The sequence below is a fragment of the Canis lupus genome, chromosome 30, assembly GCF_011100685.1.
Source record: "Canis lupus familiaris isolate Mischka breed German Shepherd chromosome 30, alternate assembly UU_Cfam_GSD_1.0, whole genome shotgun sequence".
In the NCBI taxonomy this organism is placed as follows: domain Eukaryota; kingdom Metazoa; phylum Chordata; class Mammalia; order Carnivora; family Canidae; genus Canis; species Canis lupus.
This window is the reverse complement of record NC_049251.1, coordinates 17,383,415-17,407,340: the sequence shown is the minus strand read 5'-3', so window position 1 is coordinate 17,407,340 and position 23,926 is coordinate 17,383,415. Positions and strand designations below refer to the sequence as shown.

The following is a 23,926-nucleotide window of genomic DNA, read 5'->3' as shown; positions in this document are numbered from 1 at the left end:
CAGTCTTCCCTAAGTGGTATTGACAGCTCCATCTGCATTCACTGAGCAGCCTGGCTCTCCTCCTACCACTTCTATAATAAATATCAAAAAGGAAGAGGCTTTTCCTGTGCCTCTCGACAGGGCTTTTGTGCCTGTAATTCCATCTATCTGAGCACATCTCTGGCACTCATTACTGTCACACGGGAGGACTCTGAAAAGGCCTTCCAAAGATGGAAGGAAGGTGCTTAAGACACAAGAGTTTCAGAATGAAGGGCTGAGCTGTCCTGAAAATATTTAATTTTCTGTGAGGGCCTAAATGTGACTGGAGTAATTCAATTAGCATTTCCCAAGAAGCCACAGGATTACAGCTTTTCTCTCCAAGATCAGACTAACCCCACAAGCGGCAGACTTGGACTCAGGGTTCCCCAGGGAAGTGTCTGCCTTACCAGCCCACCACCCCTGATTTAATCAGCTACATAAACCATAGGTGTAGTGGTTCAGCAAACTCACACGGAGCTCCTAACACGCGGCAGGGGACGAGAGGTCATGGGGACAAGGTTGCTTATGGCCGGATGCACACTGCAGGGTTTCGGAGCCTCCGCCACTGGCGCCCTGTGAACCGGGCCTTCCCTGGGCCCTGAGGCCAGAGACTGAGAACGTTCAACAGAAGCTTCATCTGGCTTCAAAGTTTGCGGTTATGTTTTCAAGCTCACGAGAACTGTGCATTTACTCCATATTAGACTTTGCAAAAATCATTGCCCCATTTTCTCAGAATGGGGGAGAGGCAGGAAATGCTGTGGTCTGAAATCAGGATCCATGGGCCCATCCTGGGGCCCGGCCAGGGCCTTTCTTGATCTGGGGTGCGACAAACTGGGTGACCATTCTGGGATCCATGTTCTTCCTTGCCCTCGGCTTCTGAAGCCAGGAGGCAGGCACCTCTCCCCTCCGGCAAGAGGCAGGACACCTTGAGGCTCAGGTGTACATGATCAAACCAACAGCATTATCCTCCTCCCCCATCCAACCCATTAGCCATTCTGTGGCCTTTCGCTTGATACACCTCCTGGCTGATTCCCTTCCTCCCTCATGTTCGTTTGATTTCCTGAGTGGAGGGGAGCCGTGACATAACCTCCCATCTCATCTAGCACACAGTAGACACCACACACAGAGCACTCTTCATAAAGGGTGTTTTCTTGGCTAATTAGCAGTTCTCTTCTAGAACTTTCCATGCATGCCCTCTGTAAGATGGAAGGAAATAATTGCTTCTGATAAGAGAATATCCCTTTCTTTCTTTTCTTTTTTAAAAACTAACGTGAATAAGGAAAACACCAATGGCCCTGGTTCAAGGTACCACACGTTTCTAATTATCCAAGACCTAGTTATTTTCCAGGGCTATATTTCTCTGGCAATAACAAAAATATTATTTTTCATAATTATATTATGATGGGTTTTCAGCTTATGAAAAACATCTGGTAAAAGTAAACCAACATGTGTTTTTATAACCCACAGCGTTTCTAGGTGTTCATTCGGTGTTGGCCCTTGGGCTCACACATGTGTTTGCCGTGCAAGCACCACTTGCTCAGTGCCAAGCTGCCTACCTGTCAGGCAGATGCCCTTGGTGCTGTTGCAGAGGTCCACCATCACTCGGATCTGCAGGGAGAGAGGGCAGTTAATAGCAGGACAGAAGACAGAGGGCCCTGAACTCGCCCTTTAGCAAGACAAGAGAGTAGTTATAAAGGTTCACAGAGTAACCTCAGAGGAACATGCAAAAATCTGAGGAAAAGTTAACCTACACTGAAAGAGAAACTATTAAAATACCTAACGATATATAACAGAAGCTCATCTATCAACATTGTCCACTAAATCTCCTTGATTTCTATTCAACTCCGAGAAGACAGAGGATGGTGAAGGAATTGCTAAATTCAATTTTCAAGGCTGTCAAGCCAGCCCTCCAGCAACTGAAGGCCTCACTCTGCCTGGGGTTTGAAAAAGGAGGGTGGGCTTGGTGGCTGGGAGGAAGCACCTTCTAGCTGGGCGAGCACAGGCAAGGGACCCAACCTCTGGACACTTGGGTTTCCTCTGAAAAGTGTAAATACTATAAGCACCTTTCTTGAGTTCTGTCCCGGGCACACAGATGCTGCCCCAGATGCTAGTACTTCTTGGGCCATTTGGCTACTGTCGACTCATCACTGGATGGCCACCTGTGGTAGGTGGTCACTGCAGCATGATATTAGCCTGGTATCTGATATCCCCACTCCCATTTTGCAGCCCCTCCCTGCACGCACTCGCCTGCAGCTCCCAGTGAACTTCTCGTAAACCCAATCTGGAGGGGAAAAAAAAAAAAAGAAAACCCAGTCTAATTGGGTGAGCCCTGATTCACACACTATTATGATTCCTTGCTGCTCTAACAGTAGAACAAAAGTCTTGCTTCTCTGGACTCATCTCACACCACTCCACTATTCCTGTCTTCCAGCTATTCTTTGCTTCAGTTTGCTCAACTATAAAATGGAGATAGTAATAGTGCTTAATTCTTAGGATTGCTGTGAAGAGCAAGCAAAATCATTTTAAGTGAAATTCTTAGTACAATGTTGGAAGCACACACAAAAAGTGATTTCCATTTTGTGGAGGCCACAGAGAGTGCAGACAGAAGCATGGATTCTGAAGTCAACCTCTTTGCCACTCACAAAGAGTGTGAGGTTAGAAGAGTTACTTAACCTCTCTGTGCTTCCATGTTTTTATCTGAAAATGGAGCTAATAGCACCTACCTTATACCACAGTTATATGGATTGAATGAGCGAGTACACATGGTAAGCACACTCTGTTTATGCTATTGTTTTAGATAGCTCTTTACCCATGCCAAGAATGACTTAGCAAATTTATCAATTTACCATCCAATTGTTTTCAACTTCTAGATTCAGTAGTTTTTAGATCCCCCAAATGTGACATTTGAAAACCATGGAGAGAAAACTTATTAGTTAACAAATGGATTTGAGGGACGCCTGGGTGGCTGGCTCAGCAGTTGAGCGTCTGCTTTTGGCTCAGGGCGTGATCCTGGTTCAGGGATGGAGTCCCACATTGGGCTCCCTGCAAGGAACCTGCTTCTTCCTCTATGTCTCTGCTTCTCTCTCTGTGTCTCTCATGAATAAATATTTTTAAAAAGGAAAGAAATGGATTTGAGACAGTTGGATAGACATCTGGGGGAAAGACAAAAAATTGAATCCTTACTTCACTCCCTACACTAAATAAGTTCCTTAAGTAATATTGATAAAACAGTTAAAAGTGAAAAACAAACTTGGAAAAGCACTGGAAGAAAACTTGGAAAAAATTTATAATAGCATTAAGAAAGAATTTTCGAAGAAAGAAACTACCCCCATATTATATAGGAAGAATGTATACATTCAACTAATAATTTAAAATTTCTGCAATAGGCAAAATACTACAAGCAATAACAAATGAGAACCACAGACCTTGAAAAATAACTGCAAAGGGCTAGTATATAGAGAGATGTAACAAAGCAATAAGGAACAAGAAATCAGAAGAAAAATGGGCGATGGACCCAAACAGGAAATTCAGAGGAAAAGAGGAGTGCCTCATTTTCACTTGTAAAGAAATACATTCAAATGATAAAGCACTATTTCCCATCTCTTAGATTTGTTAATAAAACCGCTAACAGAGCGCATATCATGGGAGTGGCAGGAAAGCAGCCCTGTCTTGTCCTGTTGACCAAGTGTGAAGGCATATTATCCCTTTGGAGGGCATTTTGGCAATACCTACTAGAATTTTTATGGGTCTACCTTCTAACCCATCATTTGCTCTTTGGGACTTATTCTTTAGATAGATTCATATATGTGTGAGGAGATAGAAGTACAAAGAGGATTATTGCAGAAATGTGGGCAAGAGCAAAAATAATCTAAGTATTTATCAGAGGAGTCTGGTGAAATGAAGTATAGCTTATCCATAGAATGAAATACTGTCAAAAAGAATGCATTTAAATCTGTAAGAATGATATTGAAATATCTCCAAAATAAATGAAAAAGCAAAGTATCAAGCATCAGGCATAATGTACTCTCATTTATGTAAAAAAAAATGGTATGCACACAAATGTTTCTATATGCTTCTCTTTCAAGATTATCTGTTTTTGGCTTTCCAGAATATTTTTGGAAAGAAACCTAAGAAGAAGAAAAAAAAAAAAAGGAAACCTAAGAAGCCTCAAGTGAGCAGGGGGGAAATGGAGAACCAGGGTGGGAGGAAGCCGAACTAAGTATGATACGCTCTTTTGTTTCATTGGGCATTTTCACTGATTACTCTTTCAATTAAACTCCTTTTAAAAAGAACATGTTTTGATTTAAGGGGAAAAATTGTTTTGTCTTCTACATAGGCTTAATCTGTTTGCTAGGAGATCCAGAGGAAAATTTGTACTGTGTTTCCTTTGCCAAGTATATCAACAGGTATTTATTGACAGCTTTGGAAATTTATTGAGAAACATACATATCACAGATATATGAAATGCGTACAACTTAAAGATGAATAATAAAACAAACGTATATTTTGTCCTCCCAAGTAAAGAACTGGAGGTGCTTCTTCCCATAACACACCAGCCCCATCAACTCTGAGACAAAGTATATTGTTAAGTGTTCCTCTCCCTTTTAAACCAGTAAGAACACAGAGGCTTAGAGGGGTGACATCATTTATTCAAGGTCACATCACTTGCTCATAGCAGAGCTGGACTTAGCTTCAGCTCTCCTGATGCCAGGTCCGCTGTGCTTTCTTTTATGGCTCTGATGATTCTCTCAACACAACCAGACAGAAGAAATTTCGACTCCCTATTTTTAGTCATTTTCATAAATGAATGTAATCAGCTGCGCTATGGACAAGATTTATTATCTTAAAAAATGTATAATTGCCCATTGAGAGAACCATGAAACACTTCACAATGCTTCATTTGTTGCCTGGGGGATCACAGCAGAAGGAATAGTTTGAAACAACGAAGCATCAATAGGGAAAATTAGCCTTTCTCTCTCCTCCTCATCATGGGCCCAGGGTAGGCACAGCGTCTATAAAAGACGATGAAGAAAGGAGTTTCATTTCCTGACCTTTTGGCTCCATTCATATGCTAAATGTCAATTGAGAATTGTCAGTGAATTGTGTTAATCTTCATGCAGAAATATTCCTCTAACAGACTTGAGCTATAGAATTGTGGGAGGAGGGGCGGCGGGGTGTGTAACATATGAAAAGGTGTGGCCATAAGAAAGAAACTGTTTTTTTCTGATAATGATTAAGAACTTCGATCAAAATAAGAGGAGTCAAATTGATTGTCACACAACCTAGGTTGCCAAATCAATCACATTTGGCATTGAAGAACTTTCTAAATCTTAGTTTAGGACTTGAGAATGGTGAAGCTGGGAGAGGCCTTACTGCTCATTGTCCTGGGGGTGTCAAGCATAAACTGTCCATGATGTGGCCCTGCCCCCTCCCAGAGTCCAGCTTCCACCACTTAGCCCTTGTCACTCTACTCCAGTCACACCGACCATTGTCTCTGGCCTTGGCTCTGCCTGTAGGCTGTGCTCACATCTTTCTGAGACCTCAGCTCGAATGTCACCTCATCAGGAACATTTTCCCGACTACCCAGCTGAAAATAGCCCCAGCAGCCACTCTCCATCACCTCACCTGGCTTTTTGCCTCTGTCACACTCATCGTTATCCAATGGTATTTTACTTATGTCTGCATTTCTTTATCATCTACCCCTGCCTCCCAAAGAATGGAAGCATTTTGAATTTGCTCTGTTTTGTCTCTATCCCCTATGGATAAAACAGTGCCTGCTCCCAGACCTAGAACTTCTCCACCAGAGAGCTATAGTTCAAGTAGGAAAGTAAGTCAGTGGTCTAGAAAGGGAGAGCTTATCCTGAAAGTGACAATAAATTGCTAGCCTGGGTTTCTGATGTGAGAATCTGATGGTGCTGGAAAGAGGGTGGGTGAGGTGCAGATAAAGCTCCATAGCAGTGGTGGGAAGGCCCTCCCAACCCACCAACACTATTTCAAGGACACATTTTATGGGAACAAATGGCTGTCACCCTGAGTGCCATATAAAGAATGGTACCCCTGAGAACTCAGGCTTAGTGTACCCTTTGGTCGACATGTCAGTGAGGTGGAATCATCTCTCCAGAAGAAATACCATGGCCTGTCATGGTCATCTCCCCAGTAAGAAAGTCAATATAGTAAAGGACAGGGATGTATCACGTTGTATGGGGACTTGCTCTTAGCAGGGACAACATGTGGTAGTGATGGGAGGAAAGACAGTCCAAATGGGAAAGAGGGCCTCGGGTTCCTCCCCATGAAGTTCTTGGCTTTGCTTGAGAAAGAATTCAAGAGCAAGTCATTTAGAAGATGTGACAAAGATTTATCAAGTATAGAAGTCAGAAACAACAGAAGCATCTTCACAACGTAGCAGTCTCTCCTCCTAGAGGGGGAAAAGGATCCTCCTATGCCTCTAACAAAAGGCTTTCTACATTTTTAAGTTAGCTAGCCAACTAGTTGGAGGGGCTTACTCTTTAACTTTGGGTTTATCATTGACATCGGGCGGTTAATTTTTCCATTGTCCTTGGGTTGTGCAATTACCTACAGGGAGTAATTTTAAAAATGTCCAGCCTTTGTGGCTTTTACCGCTAGAGGGAGTGGGGTCTGGTGGTCTTCCATGAGTTAGATCCTATGACTCTTTTTTTATGACCTTCTGACTTTTAAGTTAAGGGTCAGCCAAAATGGCTTTACTTTGGTTAACTTGTCTCCTGCATCTTCCTTCCCCTCCTGCCTCAAAGTGGCTTGCTCAGTGATCTTACATAACTGAGTTTCAGCTTTTCCAGAAGCGTTCATCCATTACAGTGGGTGGTGGTGGCCACAGCACAGACACCTCCCTGCTCCACTCAAAGGGAGCCAAAGGTTATTTTTTTATCAAGAACAACTTTGGCCAGAGAACCTAAGGATCTTTGTTGGCTAGAGAATCTAAAATCCAAGGATCTTGGCACCAGATTCTGCAATAATTTCAAGAATTATGAAGTTAGTCTCTATATTTATCCCTAACCAGGGAAGTAGGGCAATTAGAGAATCTTCTGGCCGAAATAAAAGGTTGTTCTAAATTCCAGAGGTTACTCACCCTGATAATCGCCTGAGAAAGAAAAATGAGGGTGTTATTTTTCCAGGCCAAAGCCAGGGTAAAGGGAAGGAAAATAAAGAGAAAGGATCTAATGCTTAGAGTATGAAGTTTTGATCTGTCCTCTTGTGTGGAAGCAGCCCACCTTGATTTCAGCTGCTTTATTTCCTTGTCAATCTGATTTAGAGGTCTCCAGATTCTGTACAGCTGGAATCTTCTTTAGCCGTGTGATGTGTACCCACAAATTTAAACAGCCATTGACTATCAAGGTGGACATTGGAATAATAATAGTGGGAGTTACTTTCCAATACCTTCTAGTTTTGCAGCAGTGTCAGTGGTCAGGCGCACTTGGTAAGATCCCCTTTCCAATGGGGCTTGAGGGCTGTCTTTTTCAGAACACCCAATCAGGCTCTAACTTGTGGCCAATTTAGATTCTCTGAAGTGGGACCTGGGAAGGCTTCTTTAACCTATTGATGATACGCTTGAGTATAAGACATTAGAGACCTCAGGCTTGAGTATAAGACATTAGAGACCTCAGTATAACATGACAAGGGACAAGCAGAAGGTTGTATCCTGATCAAATTTTAAGAAGTTTGTAAGGTTTTAATTAAGGTTTATATGATTTGTCCAGTGAAGTGGGTGCCTTAATCACTGGAGATCATAGAAGGTATACTCCCAGTGGAAAATGTACTTTTTGACAGTTTCTTTGCTCTTGTGAGGAAGGGCGTTAACCTTGCAGGTGGGGGAAGCTTTAGCTCATCTGGAAAACACACATATTGTAACAAGAACATATCGATAACCCAACGAAAAAAGCAGTTGAATGAAGTTCAGCAGCAAGTGTCGAAAGGGTCCAGATGGAGATCTGAGGTCTCTGGGAATAAAAACAGTTTTTTTTGTTTTGTTTTGTTTTTTTTTTTTTTTCATGATTATGGCTGGATCTGACAAGTCAGAAGGTAGCTGGTAGACTGCTTTTGCAATTTGATAGAAGTCTCCCTATCAATGTCTATTCATAATCTGAGTCTTCTTAAATGCACTACTGTGGGTGAAGGAATGCAGAAACAAAAAGTGGGGTTTTCCAGGGAGCTAGGAAGGACCAAGTGATCTGGGCTTTCCCATAGCCCCGACTTTTCATTTAGAAAAAGTCTACTTTTCAAGTAGAGCCACTGTTCACTCATCTTAATTTCCCTGATTTAGGAGCAGACTGTTGCCATGTGTTATAAGGACATCAGGATGGCAAAAGCCTTCTTAATATCTGTGGAGAAGATTTTTAAGGCTTGTGTTCGTTCCTGGAATTAAAGAGGCTGTGCTAGAGTTTAGGTATAAGAGCCCTTTTAACTGTTTATATGTTAAAGGCTTTGCTCCTAAGCTGGGGGTGTTTGACAACAAAAAACATCTCCAGATATTGCCTAACATCCTCAGGGGCAAGAGGAATGGGTACAAAAGTCACCTTTGGTTGAGAACTGAGGTTCTAAATGTTAGTCACTCCAACCAGTAACACTGTGCCAGGTTTCTCCTTGGTATCCTCTTATTTTATCCTCAGGCAATGTAAGAGGTAGGTTTTATTGTTCCCAAGTTACAGAGGATTATCTTCCCCTGACTGACTTGCCCAAGACCCCACAGCTAATTATTATTATTACTTTTTTAAAGATTTTATTTATTTATTCATAAGAGACACAGAGAAAGGCAGAGACATAGACAGAGGGAGAAGTAGGCTCCCTGCGGGGTGCCCGATGTGGGACTGGATCCCAGGACCCCAAGATCATGCCCTGATGCTCAACCACTGAGCCACCCAGGTGCCCAACCTCATAGCTCATTAAACTGAAGCATGGAATTCAATGACATTGAGCTGAAGCAACCTTCCCAATTGGTGTGAAATATGACCAAAGTTGACCACTATGGATTTCAGGGAAATGTGTTAGCTGTGAATTCTTCTGTATGGGATGTGGTTTTCCTCAGTAGGTTTCTAAACATGCCATACTGTTGCTTAAAAAACATCACTGGAGTTTTGCTATCCACAGGATAAAGTCAAACCTTTGGTTAAGGACCTGATGTCAACCTACTAGCCTGGTCAGGGTGAAAGCCCTCTTCTCTGAGTGCCATGTGGCACCACTACATTATTCTCAATTGACTTCTTTCTTTCTCACTGGCACATTAAGTCCCCCCAGTCCTTTCCTCTGCAGTCCTTCAGGTGGACTCTTGACCTATAGCTAGAAGGAAAGTGGGGCTGCATTCTTTTTGTAGCTGTCCTTCTTGGAATAAAATGGATATCTGCAGTGGCATGCCTGGGTGGCCTCAGTCAGTTAAGCATCTGACTCTTCATTTCAGCTCAAGTCATGATCTCAGGGTCGTGAGATCAGGCCTCATGGGGAGCTCTGCGCTGGGCATGGAGACTGCTTGAGAGTCTCTCTCCCCCTCTGCCCCTCCCCACTTCTCCCTTTCTAAAAAAAAAAAAAAAAAGCATATTAGCAAAATATCAGAGTGGCTCCTGCCTTTGGAAGCTAAGTTGAGGACCTCCTAAAATTTTTTTCTCTTAAAAGCTTTTGTCTTGAAAATTTCAAAGAGCATTGGATTTTAAATCCATTTTCTGGGATGAGATTAATTAAGCATGTATAACCCAGAGAGACAGCAGATTAATAGATTGCCACCCTACGAGACATGGGGTGGGTGGGGAAGGGGCAGTTCATACTCAAGGGGACAGGGTTTCCTTTTGGGGGGCTGAAAAAGTTCTGGAACTAGACACTGATGATAGTTGTACAGCACTGCAAGTGTAAGTAGCACCAGAAAATTACCCTTTAAAAGGGTGAATTTTGGGACACGTGGGCTCAGTGGTTGAACGTCTGCCTTTGGCTCAGGGCCTGATCTCAGGGTCCTGGGATCGAGTCCCATGTCAGGCTCTCTGCATGAAGCCTACTTTTCCCTCTGCCTCTCTCTGTGTGTCTCTCATGAATAAATAAATCTTAAAAATAAATAAGTAAATAAATAAAACAATAGGGTGAATTTTATGTTATGTGTGTCTAACCAAAATAACAAAGTATCTGTTTAGAAGCTTAACTCTTTTAGGATACTTTTGTGTCCTTCCTTTCCTGGAACAACTTGATATCCTGGGATCAATAAGGAAATGTATTGAGGGATAATCTTAGGTTAACATTTCCAATGTTACTATGGTACACGAAATCCTTGGGTTGTGAATATTTTTCAATATTCTGTAGAGTTATGACTAACACAGTTTTGCTTTGTATCTTGTTCTGATGGGAAGATATAAAAACTGACATTGTTAAATTGATTTTAGGAGCTTCACATGTAGTTATATTTAATTTATAGTAAAAGAACAAATTTGTCCCAATTTACAGGTGAGAACTGAGCACACTTCTGTACATTTTAGAGCTAAAATCTAGGGGGCCAGTCAGACATTTAAACTGCCATTCACTATAAAGGTGGACATTGGAATAATAATAGTGGGAGTTACTTTCTACAATATTAAATATGGGACCAGTTGGGGATGGTGTCTAGAATTGGGGTGAGGGGTTTAGAGGGGAGGTAGAGTAAGAAACTAATCTGGTTCAGAAGAAAAACAAACAATAAAAGGCCTCATTCCCTTTCATTTTTTTCCTTCAGTCTCAGGTGATTGTGGGCTGTGTTTATATTTCAAAGACATGATTTAATGTATACATCAAGGGACAGAGAAAGAATGGAAGTTCTCCTAAGAAGGGCTTGGGTTTTCTAAAGCTAATAATTTATAAGTCTTTTGAGATAAACAAGGGATTGGCAAAGGAATAGGTGAATTTTAAATTCCCTCTTGAGCTAACTTCTGTTTTGTGAAAAATTTGTAATAGTAGGATAATTGCTTTCAATTCCTCCAAGAATTGGATTATAACTTAAATGACATCAAAGACTGAGCCACCCATGCCACTACATTATTCTCAATTGGTTTCTTTCCTTTTGGATACATACTTCTAATTTTAAATTCTTCTGGCAGTATTGCATAACTCCTCTTGGGTATAAGACAGGTCCCCAAAGAGCATACAAAGGGTATTATTTTCCCCAAATCCAGAACCACTCCCAAACACAGCCCAAAGAAAGAACCAGCAATCTGCTTGTCCCAGTCAGGCAGAAAGCCAAACCCATTTATGCAAAATAAGACAGGCTAGAAGGCAGTAAGTATCCTCGGGAAAGAAAGGATCAATCAACAATGGTTTGGGATTTGGAAAGGAAGACACAACGTGATATTTTATTTTCCTCTCTTGACTGGGTACTACAGACAGAGATTCAGAAGCACTGTTTCTGGTAAGAATTTTCACCTCTTACTGGCTTCTGCCAGTGTTCCTCAGATCCCCTCTGCAGGCTCTGGTATCTACCAGAGTGTCCCCTTGACTGTTTAAATGAATAATTAATTAGCAGCTTGTAATAAGGAAACCCCAGTTTTGTCAACCTTGGTAGGGAGACACCCCCATTTATGGGCCTTCTTTTGAAGGAAGAGATGGGGGTGTCTCTAAGGCCATTAATTTGGCAGCCTTTTGTTTACAGTTGTATAGTCTTTTTAGAGTGAAAAAACAATTCAGACAGGATTAGTAGAATGAGTACTCAGAGGAAAGTGGGGAACAGTAGGAGTTACGTCAGTCTTATGTTGTTGTTTTTTTAAACCACCTCTTACATCTTTAATTTTCCTTTAGCCTTTTGCAATGAATCTTTTGATGAACTATTTTGGAATTCTGAAACCTTTTAGAGATGTCTGCTTGAGGTTAAAACAGGTATCCCGTTCTGTTTAATTTGGCAACCCTTGCTTTCAAGATCAATGTCAATGATCTTATCTAATTGGAACATTCCCCATCATGGCCATTGTATTTCTAGGTTGTAATTCCTCTGAAAGATGGCAGCAGTTTGGGAGGACCCTAGCTGCAAATAGAGTTAACTTACATTTCTGTCCGGCCATATCTAGCCATGCCTGGGGGGCAACTCACATTTCTATTTGGCCTCCAACATTGTAGGCTATCAGCTAATGCTTTATTTACATAACTCAAGACAAAACAAACATGAGCACCTAAACACACCAGCAATAACCAAAAGAAGGTACCATGGACTGGCCAAGAGAAGGCATGTACACCAACAGCATTCCCAGCATGGACTAACCCAGCAAACCGGGACTGTAGACTGTAAGTGGGAAGGGATCCCAACATGAAACTGTGGACTGAACCGAGGGCTAAAGACTGGTGCTCTGGTAGCACCTCCCATCAATCTAGACTGACCTGTTAACTCTGGACTAGAAAGCCAATTGGATTGGTAGCTCAAATGCAAAAAACAAAAAACAAAAAACCAACCTAAACAAACAAAAAGAAATGAGAGAGACCCACCAATGGCCCTCAGAAACAGCGAGAAAGACCGTGAACCCAAAAGCTCGCAGAGCACCAGGACTCATTGTCCCTGAATGCCATCAGAAGTCAGCTTCAGATCCCACCACTGCTGTCAAATCTGTTAAAAAACAAAATTCAACTGAGTAAATTTGAAGATTTAATTGGCTTTGTTAAATGATTCATGAATGGGGAGCATCCCATCTAGCAAGCAGAGGGGTGCTCTGCTGAGCTAAACAGAAGAAAGGGTTTTAAAGGTAGAGAGAAGGCATTAAAAAAGAAGAAGAAAGGAATTTATTAGCAAAGAATGCATTGCTTAGGCAAGGTTGCTCTCTTAAGGGGAGCTAAAGGGATCTATAAGTAAATCTAATATTGACCAGGAAATTCCACGTTGGCTAGCTGAAGATTACATTCCTTGGTGGTGGTGGGAGGTGTTGAAACTGCTGTTAGGTCAGGTAGTAAGTCTTGGTTTGCTGACTTGGCCTAAGTGATGCCATTTGGGGCCTGCAGCTTTCCTTTTAACATAAGGCTATCCTGGACGAGAATGCTCATGGCAACGCTGTGATGGCAAATGCCAACAACCTAAATGCTCATCAATAAGGCAGTTGTTAAACAGATGAAAAAGAATGCTATGAATGATATGTCCTCATCTGGAAAGATGTCCTTAGCATACTCTTAAGCAAGGTGCAGTCAGAGCCACAACACATAATACAACTTTCTGGTTAAAAAAGGATATCTAAAAAAAAAAAAAAAAAAAAAAAAAAAGGATATCTAGAAAAGTCTGGATAAGCACAAAGAAAAGTTGAGCGCGTAATGAACCAAACCATTAATTGAGAATCTTTTTTTCTCCAGACAGATGAGATCAGGAGAATAAAAGGGGATTGTCACTTCTCAGTGTATACAGTTTTTAAAAATATGTTGGAATAGTGAGTGATTTTTTTTTTTTTTTTTTTTACTTTGTTAGGTTTTTAGTAATTCAGAGGGAGAGAAGAGAGCATGCAAACATTATAGAACTCAAAAGATAGGTCTAATGGCCCAACTCTCCCTGGGAACCCAAACATCATACCTTCACAATTACTCTCATCACTTAGAATAATACAGACCCCTGTTGCTTCTACACAAATGAACATAGAATGAACTAGAACAGTTGTCTAGTCCAGTGGTTTTCAAACTGTTCATTAGTCATAAGATTTTTCTTTTTCCCACATAAATTGCCAAACCCCAAAATATAAAACAAATAAAAATTGAGTTACTCTGGGTGAACTGGGGTGAGGCTGGCCTTTTTTATCTGTAAAATGAGAGGTTTGGACTAGACATGATTTCAAATTCTGCTCCAAATGGAAGAAGACAAGGGAGAGGGGGTGGGGAGGGACACCCAGAGTCCTAGAGTCATGGGAGGACGGAAGAGAAAGCTGAGGACCAGAGAGAGTAAGTGGAGTAGCTGCTCTAGGTTCACTGAGCAGGCTTCCTGAACTAAATACTACTTTCTTTCACATGTACCTTTTTGTATTGCTAAGCCTCTGCAAAAGAAACTGTCTGAATTCCACTCGAAATGCAAATTTTTGCTTTAGTTTAATTTGAATTTGAATAGGATATTTGATTTTTACTATTTGGAAATGCATCAATCTTAAGAAATCTTTTCTGTGCAAAAGTGAAAGATTTAATCAAAAGTGTTTCTCCTCAGAATGAGTATTGCTAACTGCAGCGAGTTCACTGAACACAAAACTGTGCGGTGGTTGGCTGGCTACCTCTTGAACTACCTTCCCCTCACCTTTTGCTCTCAGGACTGATTAATGGAAAAGTAAGAGAGCAAACCTACACATCCATACCAGCTTGCTCTGGTTTGAGCACTGCTTAAACAATGTATGTTGCTGTGGCTTCTTCCTAAGCTCCCCAAGTACAGTCTCTGGTTTGCCAGCTAGAACACTGTTCAGATTCCAAGTTACCTTTCAGACCTGACCTATTCTATAAGTTAAATTCCATTTTTCTTAGACAATTGAATACTCTTTATGACTCTCTGTAATTATGCAAATTGCTGTTATTATGCACATAGAAATGGTCCTTTAGAAATAGCTCCAGGGAGCTGATAATCAGCCTGCCATTGACTGCAGGGATGGGGCTCTGAATGTGGCAGCCCAGCTGCTGGAGGTTTAGACCACAGGTGTTAGAGGAATCCCTCGTGGGGTCTGAAGCTGAGGTCAGGCACCCTGGATTCATCACTGTGAAAGATAAGAATTCATACTAGGGCCAAGACATGGTGATGACAGCCTACAAATCCCAATGGGAGTTTGCCTCATACGGGGCTGAAATTCTTGAGTATGACCTTATTCCTGCAGGCCCACAGGAAGATCAGCCAAAGGTCCAGGCATTTGTAAGCTCAAATAAGCAAGCCTTGGCCATCTCATACCAATGGCCTTGGAGCTGAGTTCTCCATCAGTTCATCCTGACTGGAATCCTGAGAGTCCAACTAAACCCTGTCCAGTGTTCCACAAAGACCTTTGTTCCCACTGATTGCCCCCTTTTGAGCCCAGCAGCATCACAATATGGCTGGTTGCTGGCACACTTTTCATGTGTTGCTCTGGCTTCTCAACCAGATGGGCTCGTTGGTAGGAACTGTTTCATCCTTTTTCTGTATGCCTTACTCACTCATTAGTTCTCTTCCTCAGCATTTGAATGGCATTGGGCACAAAGTAGATGCTCAATAAATATTTTATAATTGGTTACTCACTCAACTGGGAGGAGAATGTACTCCTCAACCAAGGATATTATTCCTTTCTGACCAGCAGTAACTTTGTTTATGGGAAGTGAACATCTAGCATGTGGTTACCTATCTCTCTTTGTGCCTGCTTGTTTAAGATAACTTTATTTTGGCACACATGCCACTAATGCCTAGAAAACAGGAGCTTGGAGCTGCTAGGATTATCCTATTAGGGTTCCTGAGACATGGCTGTCCTCTGCCCATATTAACATCATTGCAAAACCAGAAACAATTGATGTTCCCCTGGTATTCCGGGTAATAAGCTAAACCTTTCATGCTCTCTTGAGTAGAGGCACCAGCATGAGCTCTGTACCCAGCTGGTTAGGGCTGGGTTAGCTAGGCAGAGACTGGGGTGCTGACATTGAAGGAGTCACAAACATCAATGAAAATCCAATGCCATGGGGAAAACATGCTATTTACTAGCTACTCTTGCTTTACTAAATGGATTATTTTTTAAAAGATTTTATTTATTTATTCATGAGAGACAGAGAGAGAAAGAAGAGAGAGAGAGAGAGGCAGAGACACAGGCAGAGGGAGAAGCAGGCTCCATGCAGGAGCCTGATGCGGGACTCAATCCCAGGACTCCAGGATCATGCCCTAGGCCAAAGGCAGGCACTAAACTGCTGAGCCAGCCAGGAATCCCTTACTAAGTGGATTAGAATGGGGGTAGAGGCTAGTCTGCCCTCCAAGCAGGGGTCAGACTACTTTTTCTCCCTAAGGCATTTATTTTCCAGAGCAGGGTCTAAACTGAATTCCTGGAGACAGTACAGCCTCCTGCCACCCTCCTTCTCACTCTGCCTCAGTCACTGCACAGACTCTAAAAAAAATGCTGAACAAATAATTAAGGAGTGTTGGTTTAGAGTCCACCCAAAAGCCTTGGCCAGCCCTTTTGCATGCAAAGTCACAGAAGCTAAAGCAGCTTGGGTTGGGCTCAGGACTCATCAACAATCCCAGTTGGAAGAGGTGGTTACAGCAAACATCCTCACCCAATGTCTCTGGTAAAATTGCTTTCAGCTGGGATCAGGGCCTGGGGACATTAATTAATACTGGGAACATCTGAAAATGTGCAGTGCAAGTTCCTGAAGGAGCATTTCCTTCCCTGGGTATGCTTTGAGGCCTTCATTGGGCTCTGAACTCAGGTCAAACAATGATGGTGGCAGGTATTTGTTGTTTCTTGTTGACTACACAGGGCCTTGTACAAGTGCTCCAGACCCTTGACAAAATAGGACCCAGAACAATACTTACCCCATCGAGCCTCTGGGAGGAGTAATGAAGTCCTCATAAAAACAACTTTATATGTTTGTATTGGTGTTAAAGATATCGTTTCATGATTTAAACATAAATGAGGTGGTCCTACTTTTCGAAAAATCATTAATTCATACTATTTTAATAAAAATATTTGACTAAAGTCTAGTTGCTAGCTCTAAAATGTTCCTAGCTTTAATACGGAGTAAGATTTATGAAAACAGCCAGACATATCAATAAGCTCCCTAACCCACTAAACAGAAGTTGCCCTTGGCCATTATGAGGGAATGGTCTTAAGCCTTTCCCTTCTCTTACCAGGCACCTCTCAGGCACCAATAAGCCCCAGGTTCTCAGTCTTATCCTGTCTGGAGTTCAAGTAGCTGCCCCTCAGGAATGGCCAGACCTTTTGCTATTTCTTCTGTTGACAGGCTGGGTGAGAGTCATTGGCAGCAAGAAACACTGCTCACACCAACAGGCTAACTCTGCTCCAGAACCAGAAACCTGGCCACTCTCAGAGAAGGCTCAGAACACGTTCTCCTGTGCTCACATCATTCTTCCACCAGATGGGAGACAGATGCAAACAAGAGACAATGTGACATTTTTATTTATCCTGAGACAGCTCTCCCCACAGCCCCCATCATAAAAAAAGTAGCAGCTTAAATCAAGCTCAAATCCTTATCCATACTTTAAAAGCTTGTTTTGTAGTGAATGGCCTATTTTCAAATCCAGCAATCTATTGACTAATTCTGGCTGAGTATTTCTTAAAGGGGAAAGAACGTTTCTTCTTACTTCTGTACAGTTTAAATACATGCAAATGTAATGGAATAGCTCCCAAATGAAACTATATGTAATTATGAGAAAATAGAGGTGATGATTTGATCTTAAGATCTCGAGATAGGGAAGAACACTCTAAGTGTAAAAGCAAAAGAAGAACCCATAAATGAAAGACTATAGATTTGACTACATGAAATGAAAAAATTTCAATCCCCTTTGAAAGGGAAAAAACCCTATAAATAAAATGAAAAGATAGGAAAGGTGTGGCATAAAGAGCACAGACTTTGGAGTCAGATTCAGTTCCACCTGTTCTGAATTCTATTTCTTTTACTCACTGGCTCTGTGATCTTGAGCAGGGCGCTTAACCTCTCTAAGCCTCACTGACCTGTCAACTTGGGAAGTTACCCAAGGCCATGTGTTTTTTTCCCCCTGGTATAATTAAAGGGTGCCTAATTGGGGCACTTGGGTGACTCAGTCAGCTGAATGTCTGACTCTTGATCTTGGCTCAGGTTTTAATAAAAAAAAAAAAATGCCTAGTTAAGCTATAAGCACCCAAAACAAGGTAAAACTCACAATGCGTAGCATCCAATAGCAAACTATCAGACCTGCAAGTAGGAAAGTAGGAAAACAAAGGAAAGTTCCTCCATAATGAGGAGAAAAAAATCAATCGATTGAAACTCACCCAGAAATGACATAAATGAAGGAATTAGTAAACAAAGACAATAAAACAATTATTTTAATTGTATTCCAAATGTTCAAGGAGCTAAAGGCAAGAGAGACTGTGTTAAATAGAAACAAAAAATATTAAAAAATACCTGGTTCAAACTTCTGGCAATGAAAATTACAATGTCTGGATGAAAAGTGCCCTGAATGGGACTAAAATCAGATTAGATATTGCAGAAGAAAGATTAGTGAATATGAAGACACAGCAATATCAGCTAGCCAAAATGAAGGCACACAGAAAAAAGACTTAAAAAGTGAACAGATCATCAATGAGCTGTGGGACAGCTCCAAGTCGCCCAACACATGTGTAGAGTCTCTGGCTGGCAGAGTGATGAAGAGGGTAGAAAAATATTTGAAGAAATAACAGTAGAAAACTTTCCAAGATTTCAAGAAAACTATAAATCTGTATCTCCAACGAGTTCAACAAAACCCAAGCACAGGAACCCTGAAGGAAATGACACGAAGGCATAGCATAATAAAACTGCCTAAACATATATTAAAAGGAAAATCTTAGGGGTAGCAGAGGGGAAAAAAAAGACACAATCCATATATAGGAACAAAGATGAGAATGCCAACAGTCTTCTCGCTGGAAACAAAGCAAGTAAGATAGTGGGATAACATCTATAAAGTATTGAAAGGAAGATCAAAATAATTTTCAACAATGAGGGCAAAAACGTCATTTTTATGTCAACCTACATCATGTTGGAGCTGAAACAAACCACCTGCTGTTCAAGTGCCTTCTTGCTTCCAGCCAGCACTTACCTTGTGAAGTCCTGCCCATCCTTCCAGGCTTGGCTCAAATGCTGCCTCCTTCTTGAAACCTTTCCTGACTGCCCACTGGATTTTAGTCTTACTTCTCTAAGGATTCTATTATCCTTTGCTTTGCATCATAAGTGTTTGAGGATTTGCCTTGTCCTTCCCTAGCCAATAAATGTTAGGGGCTCCTTTCTTGTTCTTCCTCATCACCCACAGTGTGCACCCACACTGCCCAGAACAGGCACTTAGCAAGTTGTTATATTAACTTGCACATAACTTAGTTGCTTAAAGGCTTCTTTTAAACTTCTAAAATACTTCTGACCGATTTAAAGTACCTATTTATTCATCAGCAAACACCTGATAAGCCAGGTCCTGTGCTTATAAAAGTAAGAGAAAAAATCTCTGGGCTCGCAATACAGTTAGTTGGTTTAATTTGGTTGTTTATAAAAGATTTTTTAAAAACCACCCTGAGTTTAATATGGAGTGGATAGATTCTTGGTCAGAGCCTCCCAGTGTCCAGGTAATGAGAATTCTCATATTCAGCATTTCCATTATATCCTAGGACACTTCCAACTGGGACTGCTTCTCAGACTCTGGAATGTAAGACCTCTTCATTCGAACATCTAAAAGAATCTCAGTGTTAACATGCCCCATGCCAAACTCCTGACACTCCAGTCAAACATCTATAGTTCTGCCATCTTAGTTAAGGGCCATTCTATCTTGCATTGCTCAGTCACTAACCTTGAAGCCATTTAACCTCTGTTTTCCCCCTCACACCTATAATCAGGATGTCAACAAATTCTATCAATTTGACCATCAGACATATCTAGACCCTATCCACTTATTATATCTGTGCCAGCTCCCTGGTCTAAGCCACTATCTTCTTTCACCTGAATTGTTGCAATAGCTATATAGAAAGCCTCCCTGCTTCCACTGCTCACCCTGACCCCTCCAGACACTAGTCTAATCACAGTGATTTCTTTGAAAAGGCAGGTCACATCATGCCACTCTTCTGCCTAAAATCTTCCAAAGGCTCCCCCTAAAGATCAGTGTCCTTACAACTGCCTGCAAAGGAACATGGAAACTGTTCTCTGATCTACTTCTCCCTCCCATTCATTCTGCTCCCATCTCCTTCCTCAGGACTTTGCACTTGCTGTTCCCTCTGTCTGAATGGCCCTTCCCCAGATATCCACATGGCTTACTTCCTCTTTCTTCAAGTTTCTGCTCAAAAGTCACCTTCTCAATGGGGCATTTCCCACCCACATTACTTGTAATTCCACCTTCATCTTCCTGTCTCTAATCCCTACCCCTGATTATCGTTTTCTTTTTTTTTTTTAAGATTTTTTATTTATTTATTAGAGACAGAGAGAGAGAGAGAGAGAGAGAAACAGGCAGAGGGAGAAGCAGGCTCCATGCAGGGAGCCCAACGTGGGACTCAATCCCTGGTCTCCAGGATCACACCCTGAGCAGAAGGTAGCACTAAACCGCTAAGCCACCGGGGCTGCCCTGATTTTCATTTTCCATAGCACTTATCACCTTCTAATACTGTAGGTAATTATGTGCTTTGGTTTTTGCCTGTCCTTCCCTTCCAGAACATAAAGTCCAAGAGAAAGGGGATTTGTATGCTTTATTCCAGCTGTTTCGCATGCACTCACAATAGTGCCTGGGACATAGTAGGTGTTCAGTAACCACATACTGAATGAATGAATCTCTGACAGGCAGAGTAGGCCTCTAAGTCGTACCAGTTCCTGATACCATCTCTTATTTGGTGGGTAGCATGAATTCTGAGGAAGGAATTTTAAAAATGTTCCAGGACCCACCTTCAAAACTCTTAGCAAGGCAAGAAACCAAATTCAGAAACTGACAGATACCTTACTTTAGATTTGCACTTGTTGAGTTGTGGATGAATTCATCAGTAAAGAAGTATTCATCAACTACCTCACTTGAGGCATAGCAAAGAATGGTGAGATGTATTTAAAGAGACAAGGTGACTAGAGGTGACAAATTGTAGACCAAAACTGTACATAGTTTTAGTTTGTGTGATATAGACAAATAAATGCAGAACGAGTTAGGGAAGGAAAAGATGAGTGTTTTGAAGTGAGCTGAGAATCACTTGTCTCCTGCTGGCTTCTAATAGGGTTTTCTGAAGCATGAGTGCTGTTGGAATAATCTTTCACCAACTGTTAATAACAATATTTTGTGCTCACATTGTTCAACAAGCATCTTCAGATAATTTCTGATTTTTATCTAAGCATTCTTATCCTTACCTTATAGTTGGAAAAGTATACATACCATAGCAAGTAATTTGTCTGTGTTGGTGGAATTAAACCCTTAACCCAAAAACTCTGCCCTGCGGCATTCTTTGCACATAGCAAAAGCATTTGTGAAGATGTTTTGTCAACCTACTCCTTGCTCAGCCCCCTCCTTCCTCCTCCTTGTATCAGGGAATAACTATAAGTGGTTACTCCAGAAAACATTTGGAGGATGTCCTTAGGGGTGAGATGTTTACCCACAAAATAATTATCGATGCTGTTAGCCTCAGAACACTGGCTGGATGGGACCATTGGTCTGACAAACATGCTGCTCCTATGGGGTTCAAAACATTTTGGTCATTGAAAGAATGAATGCATGAGTTCACATTGGACATGAATTAAGATATTTCAAATTATGCTCATAATCAAATTCCCTAAATATCTAAAATCTGTATTTTTTCCTTTTTGGACCCAATAAACAGAAAAATAACTATCTAGGAAACAGCATTCTTTCTAGAGATCTGTGTGTTTCCCCAATCACCTGAGATTCCAAACTTTAGAGTCATCTGGGATCTGCCCTTTCTCTGGCAAATTCTGTTGATTCAATCTGCATTGTTTTTATTATAAGGTTTCAAAATTCCCTGAAGCACAAAGGAAGCATTTGAGAAATACTAAAATATCAATAATAATAAGCTAACATTCTGAGTTGTAGGCATGATACTGAGGACTTTACATGGATTCCTGAATTGAATCCTTATGGTAACACCTAAGGTAGATACTGCTATCTTTGTTGCCTATTTCTTTTTTTAAGATTTTATTTCTTGGGACGCCTGGGTAGCTCAGTGGTTGAGCATCTGCCTTTGGCTCAGGGAGTGATCCTGGGTCCAGGGATGGAGTCCCACATCGGGCTCCCTGTGGGGAACCTGCTTCTCCCTCTGCCTGTGTCTCTGCCTCTCTCTGTGTGTGTGTCTCTCATGAATAAATAAGTAAAAAAATTTTTAAAGATTTTATTTACTTATGTGACAGAGAGAGAGAGAGAGAGGAGAGTGAGAGAGAGAGTGAGCGGGAGCACACAAGCAAGGGGAGTGGCAGGCAGAAGGAGAGGGAAAAACAGACTCCCTGCTGAGCAGGGAGCCAGATGCCAGCTCAGTCCCAGCAGCCTGGGATCATAATGTGAGCCAAAGGCAGACATTAACCGACTGAGTCAACGAGGCACCTTGCCTTCTTAAGGATGAGAGAACTGAGGCACAGAGAAGTTGACCTGTCCAAGGCCACATACCTAAAAGGGAGCCAGGAGTAAACACATAGTATGATTCTAGCACTCACTATAAAGGTTTTGGGTCTGCCTTTTACTTTTTAGACTCGTAAAGACCTCTCTCTCTCACAGCAAAGACAGAGTTTTGAGAAGGAGGATATTTTCCTTTCCCTAAATGCTCTTTCTTTCTTCAGTTTCCCTTCCTTCTTTTTTCCCCCTCTCTTTTCAGTCTCAAATTCTGCATCCTCATTTAAAAATTAAAAAAAAATTTTTTTAGAGGGTGGACAGGGGCAGAGGGAGAGGGAGAGGAAGAGAGAGAAGAATATCAAGCAGGCTCTACACCCTCCATCTACTGTGGAGCCCGATGTAGGGCTCAGTCTCATAACTCTGAGATCATGACCTCAAGATCATGATCAAGAGTCAGACGCTTAACTGAATGAGCCACCCAGGTGCCCTGTTAGCCTCCTCACTTCTAAATTAACCTCTTTGGGTGTTTACTCAATTTTGCCTGTGATGCCTTCACCCTCCTCAGTGTTGGATGGATCTGGACCAGATGGTTCCTTTCTCTTTCTTATACCCAATTAGTTAACCGTTCAATTCATTCTTCTGTCTTGGTATTTGTAGGATATACATCTTCTTCATTTCTGATGCCACCACCTAAACCAGACATGAATTCTTTCTTGCCTGGACTAAGGCCATCTCTTCTTGCCTCTGGTCTCTCCCCTGCCTGTCCTGCAGCACACTACCAGAGTAGTCCTACGAAACCATTTTCTCCATGACTCCTTCTTGATGAAAGATCTACAATGCTCCTCGTTACCTATCAGATTCATTCTCAACTTCTCAAAAGTGTAAATTTAAGGAATTCCCTTCTCCCTAGCCCGAACTTCCCAGTGCAGGAAGATCTTGATTCCTTGCTCTTCCAGCCTGGTACCATTGTTATCCTAGTCCCTCGAGCATGGTGTAAGTTGTTATCTGCCCTTGATATGACTCACTCTCCTTGCCTCCCCAAATCTTACCAACTCTACACTGCCCACTTCATGTTCTGTCTCCTCCATGAAACCTTCCTTCATCACTTTAGTGAGAATCAATTTTCTCTCTTCTTGACTGCCCTGATGCTCATCACCTAGCTCACTGCAAAGGATTTTTCTCTAAAGGTCTCCCTGTTCAGAGGGATTGATTCCAACATCCTCAAGTGTGGCCTAGAGGGAGAGGGCATTTTCCACCTCTGAGTGAAAATAAATCTAGACTCTACTACTCACCCATTAAGTTACTGAAAAACTGAGGAATTATTTTGCACTTGCACTTCATTTTGGCTTGGGTATAGTTATCTACAATTTTTTCTCAAATACTTCACAGTTTTTGCATACAGCCCAGGCAAGGTCTGGAAAGTTCCCAGCACTTTGGTTGAGCACAGGAAACTTTCTGAATGGCAGATGAAAGGTTACTCTACCTATTGCATTCAGAACAAACTCCACAAATTGCATTTTGAACAATCTTTAGTTGGCCTTGTTATTTTAACTCTACCTTTCAGTAAAGAAAATTGTGGCTTGAACCTTAGTTAAACTAGAAGTAAATTATATCTACTTAAAATATAGAGCTGTTAGAACCCAAAGAGCTATATAAAAGCAATTGATGGGCTGAAAAATGCTGTCTTTGTAGCAGAATCACAACCTAAAAGCTTCAGCTTATTTCACACAA

At 41.6% G+C, this 23,926-nt stretch overlaps 1 protein-coding gene across 1 annotated transcript in view; it reads right to left on the bottom strand.

Moving 5' to 3' along the window:
- GLDN (gliomedin) overlaps positions 1–23,926 on the bottom strand; it is a 63,455-nt gene that overhangs the window by 30,262 nt on the left and 9,267 nt on the right. The window contains exon 2 of the mRNA XM_038580418.1: positions 1,575–1,626. Within this exon, the coding sequence (XP_038436346.1) occupies positions 1,575–1,626 (52 nt within the window). The remainder of the gene's footprint in view (positions 1–1,574; positions 1,627–23,926) is intronic.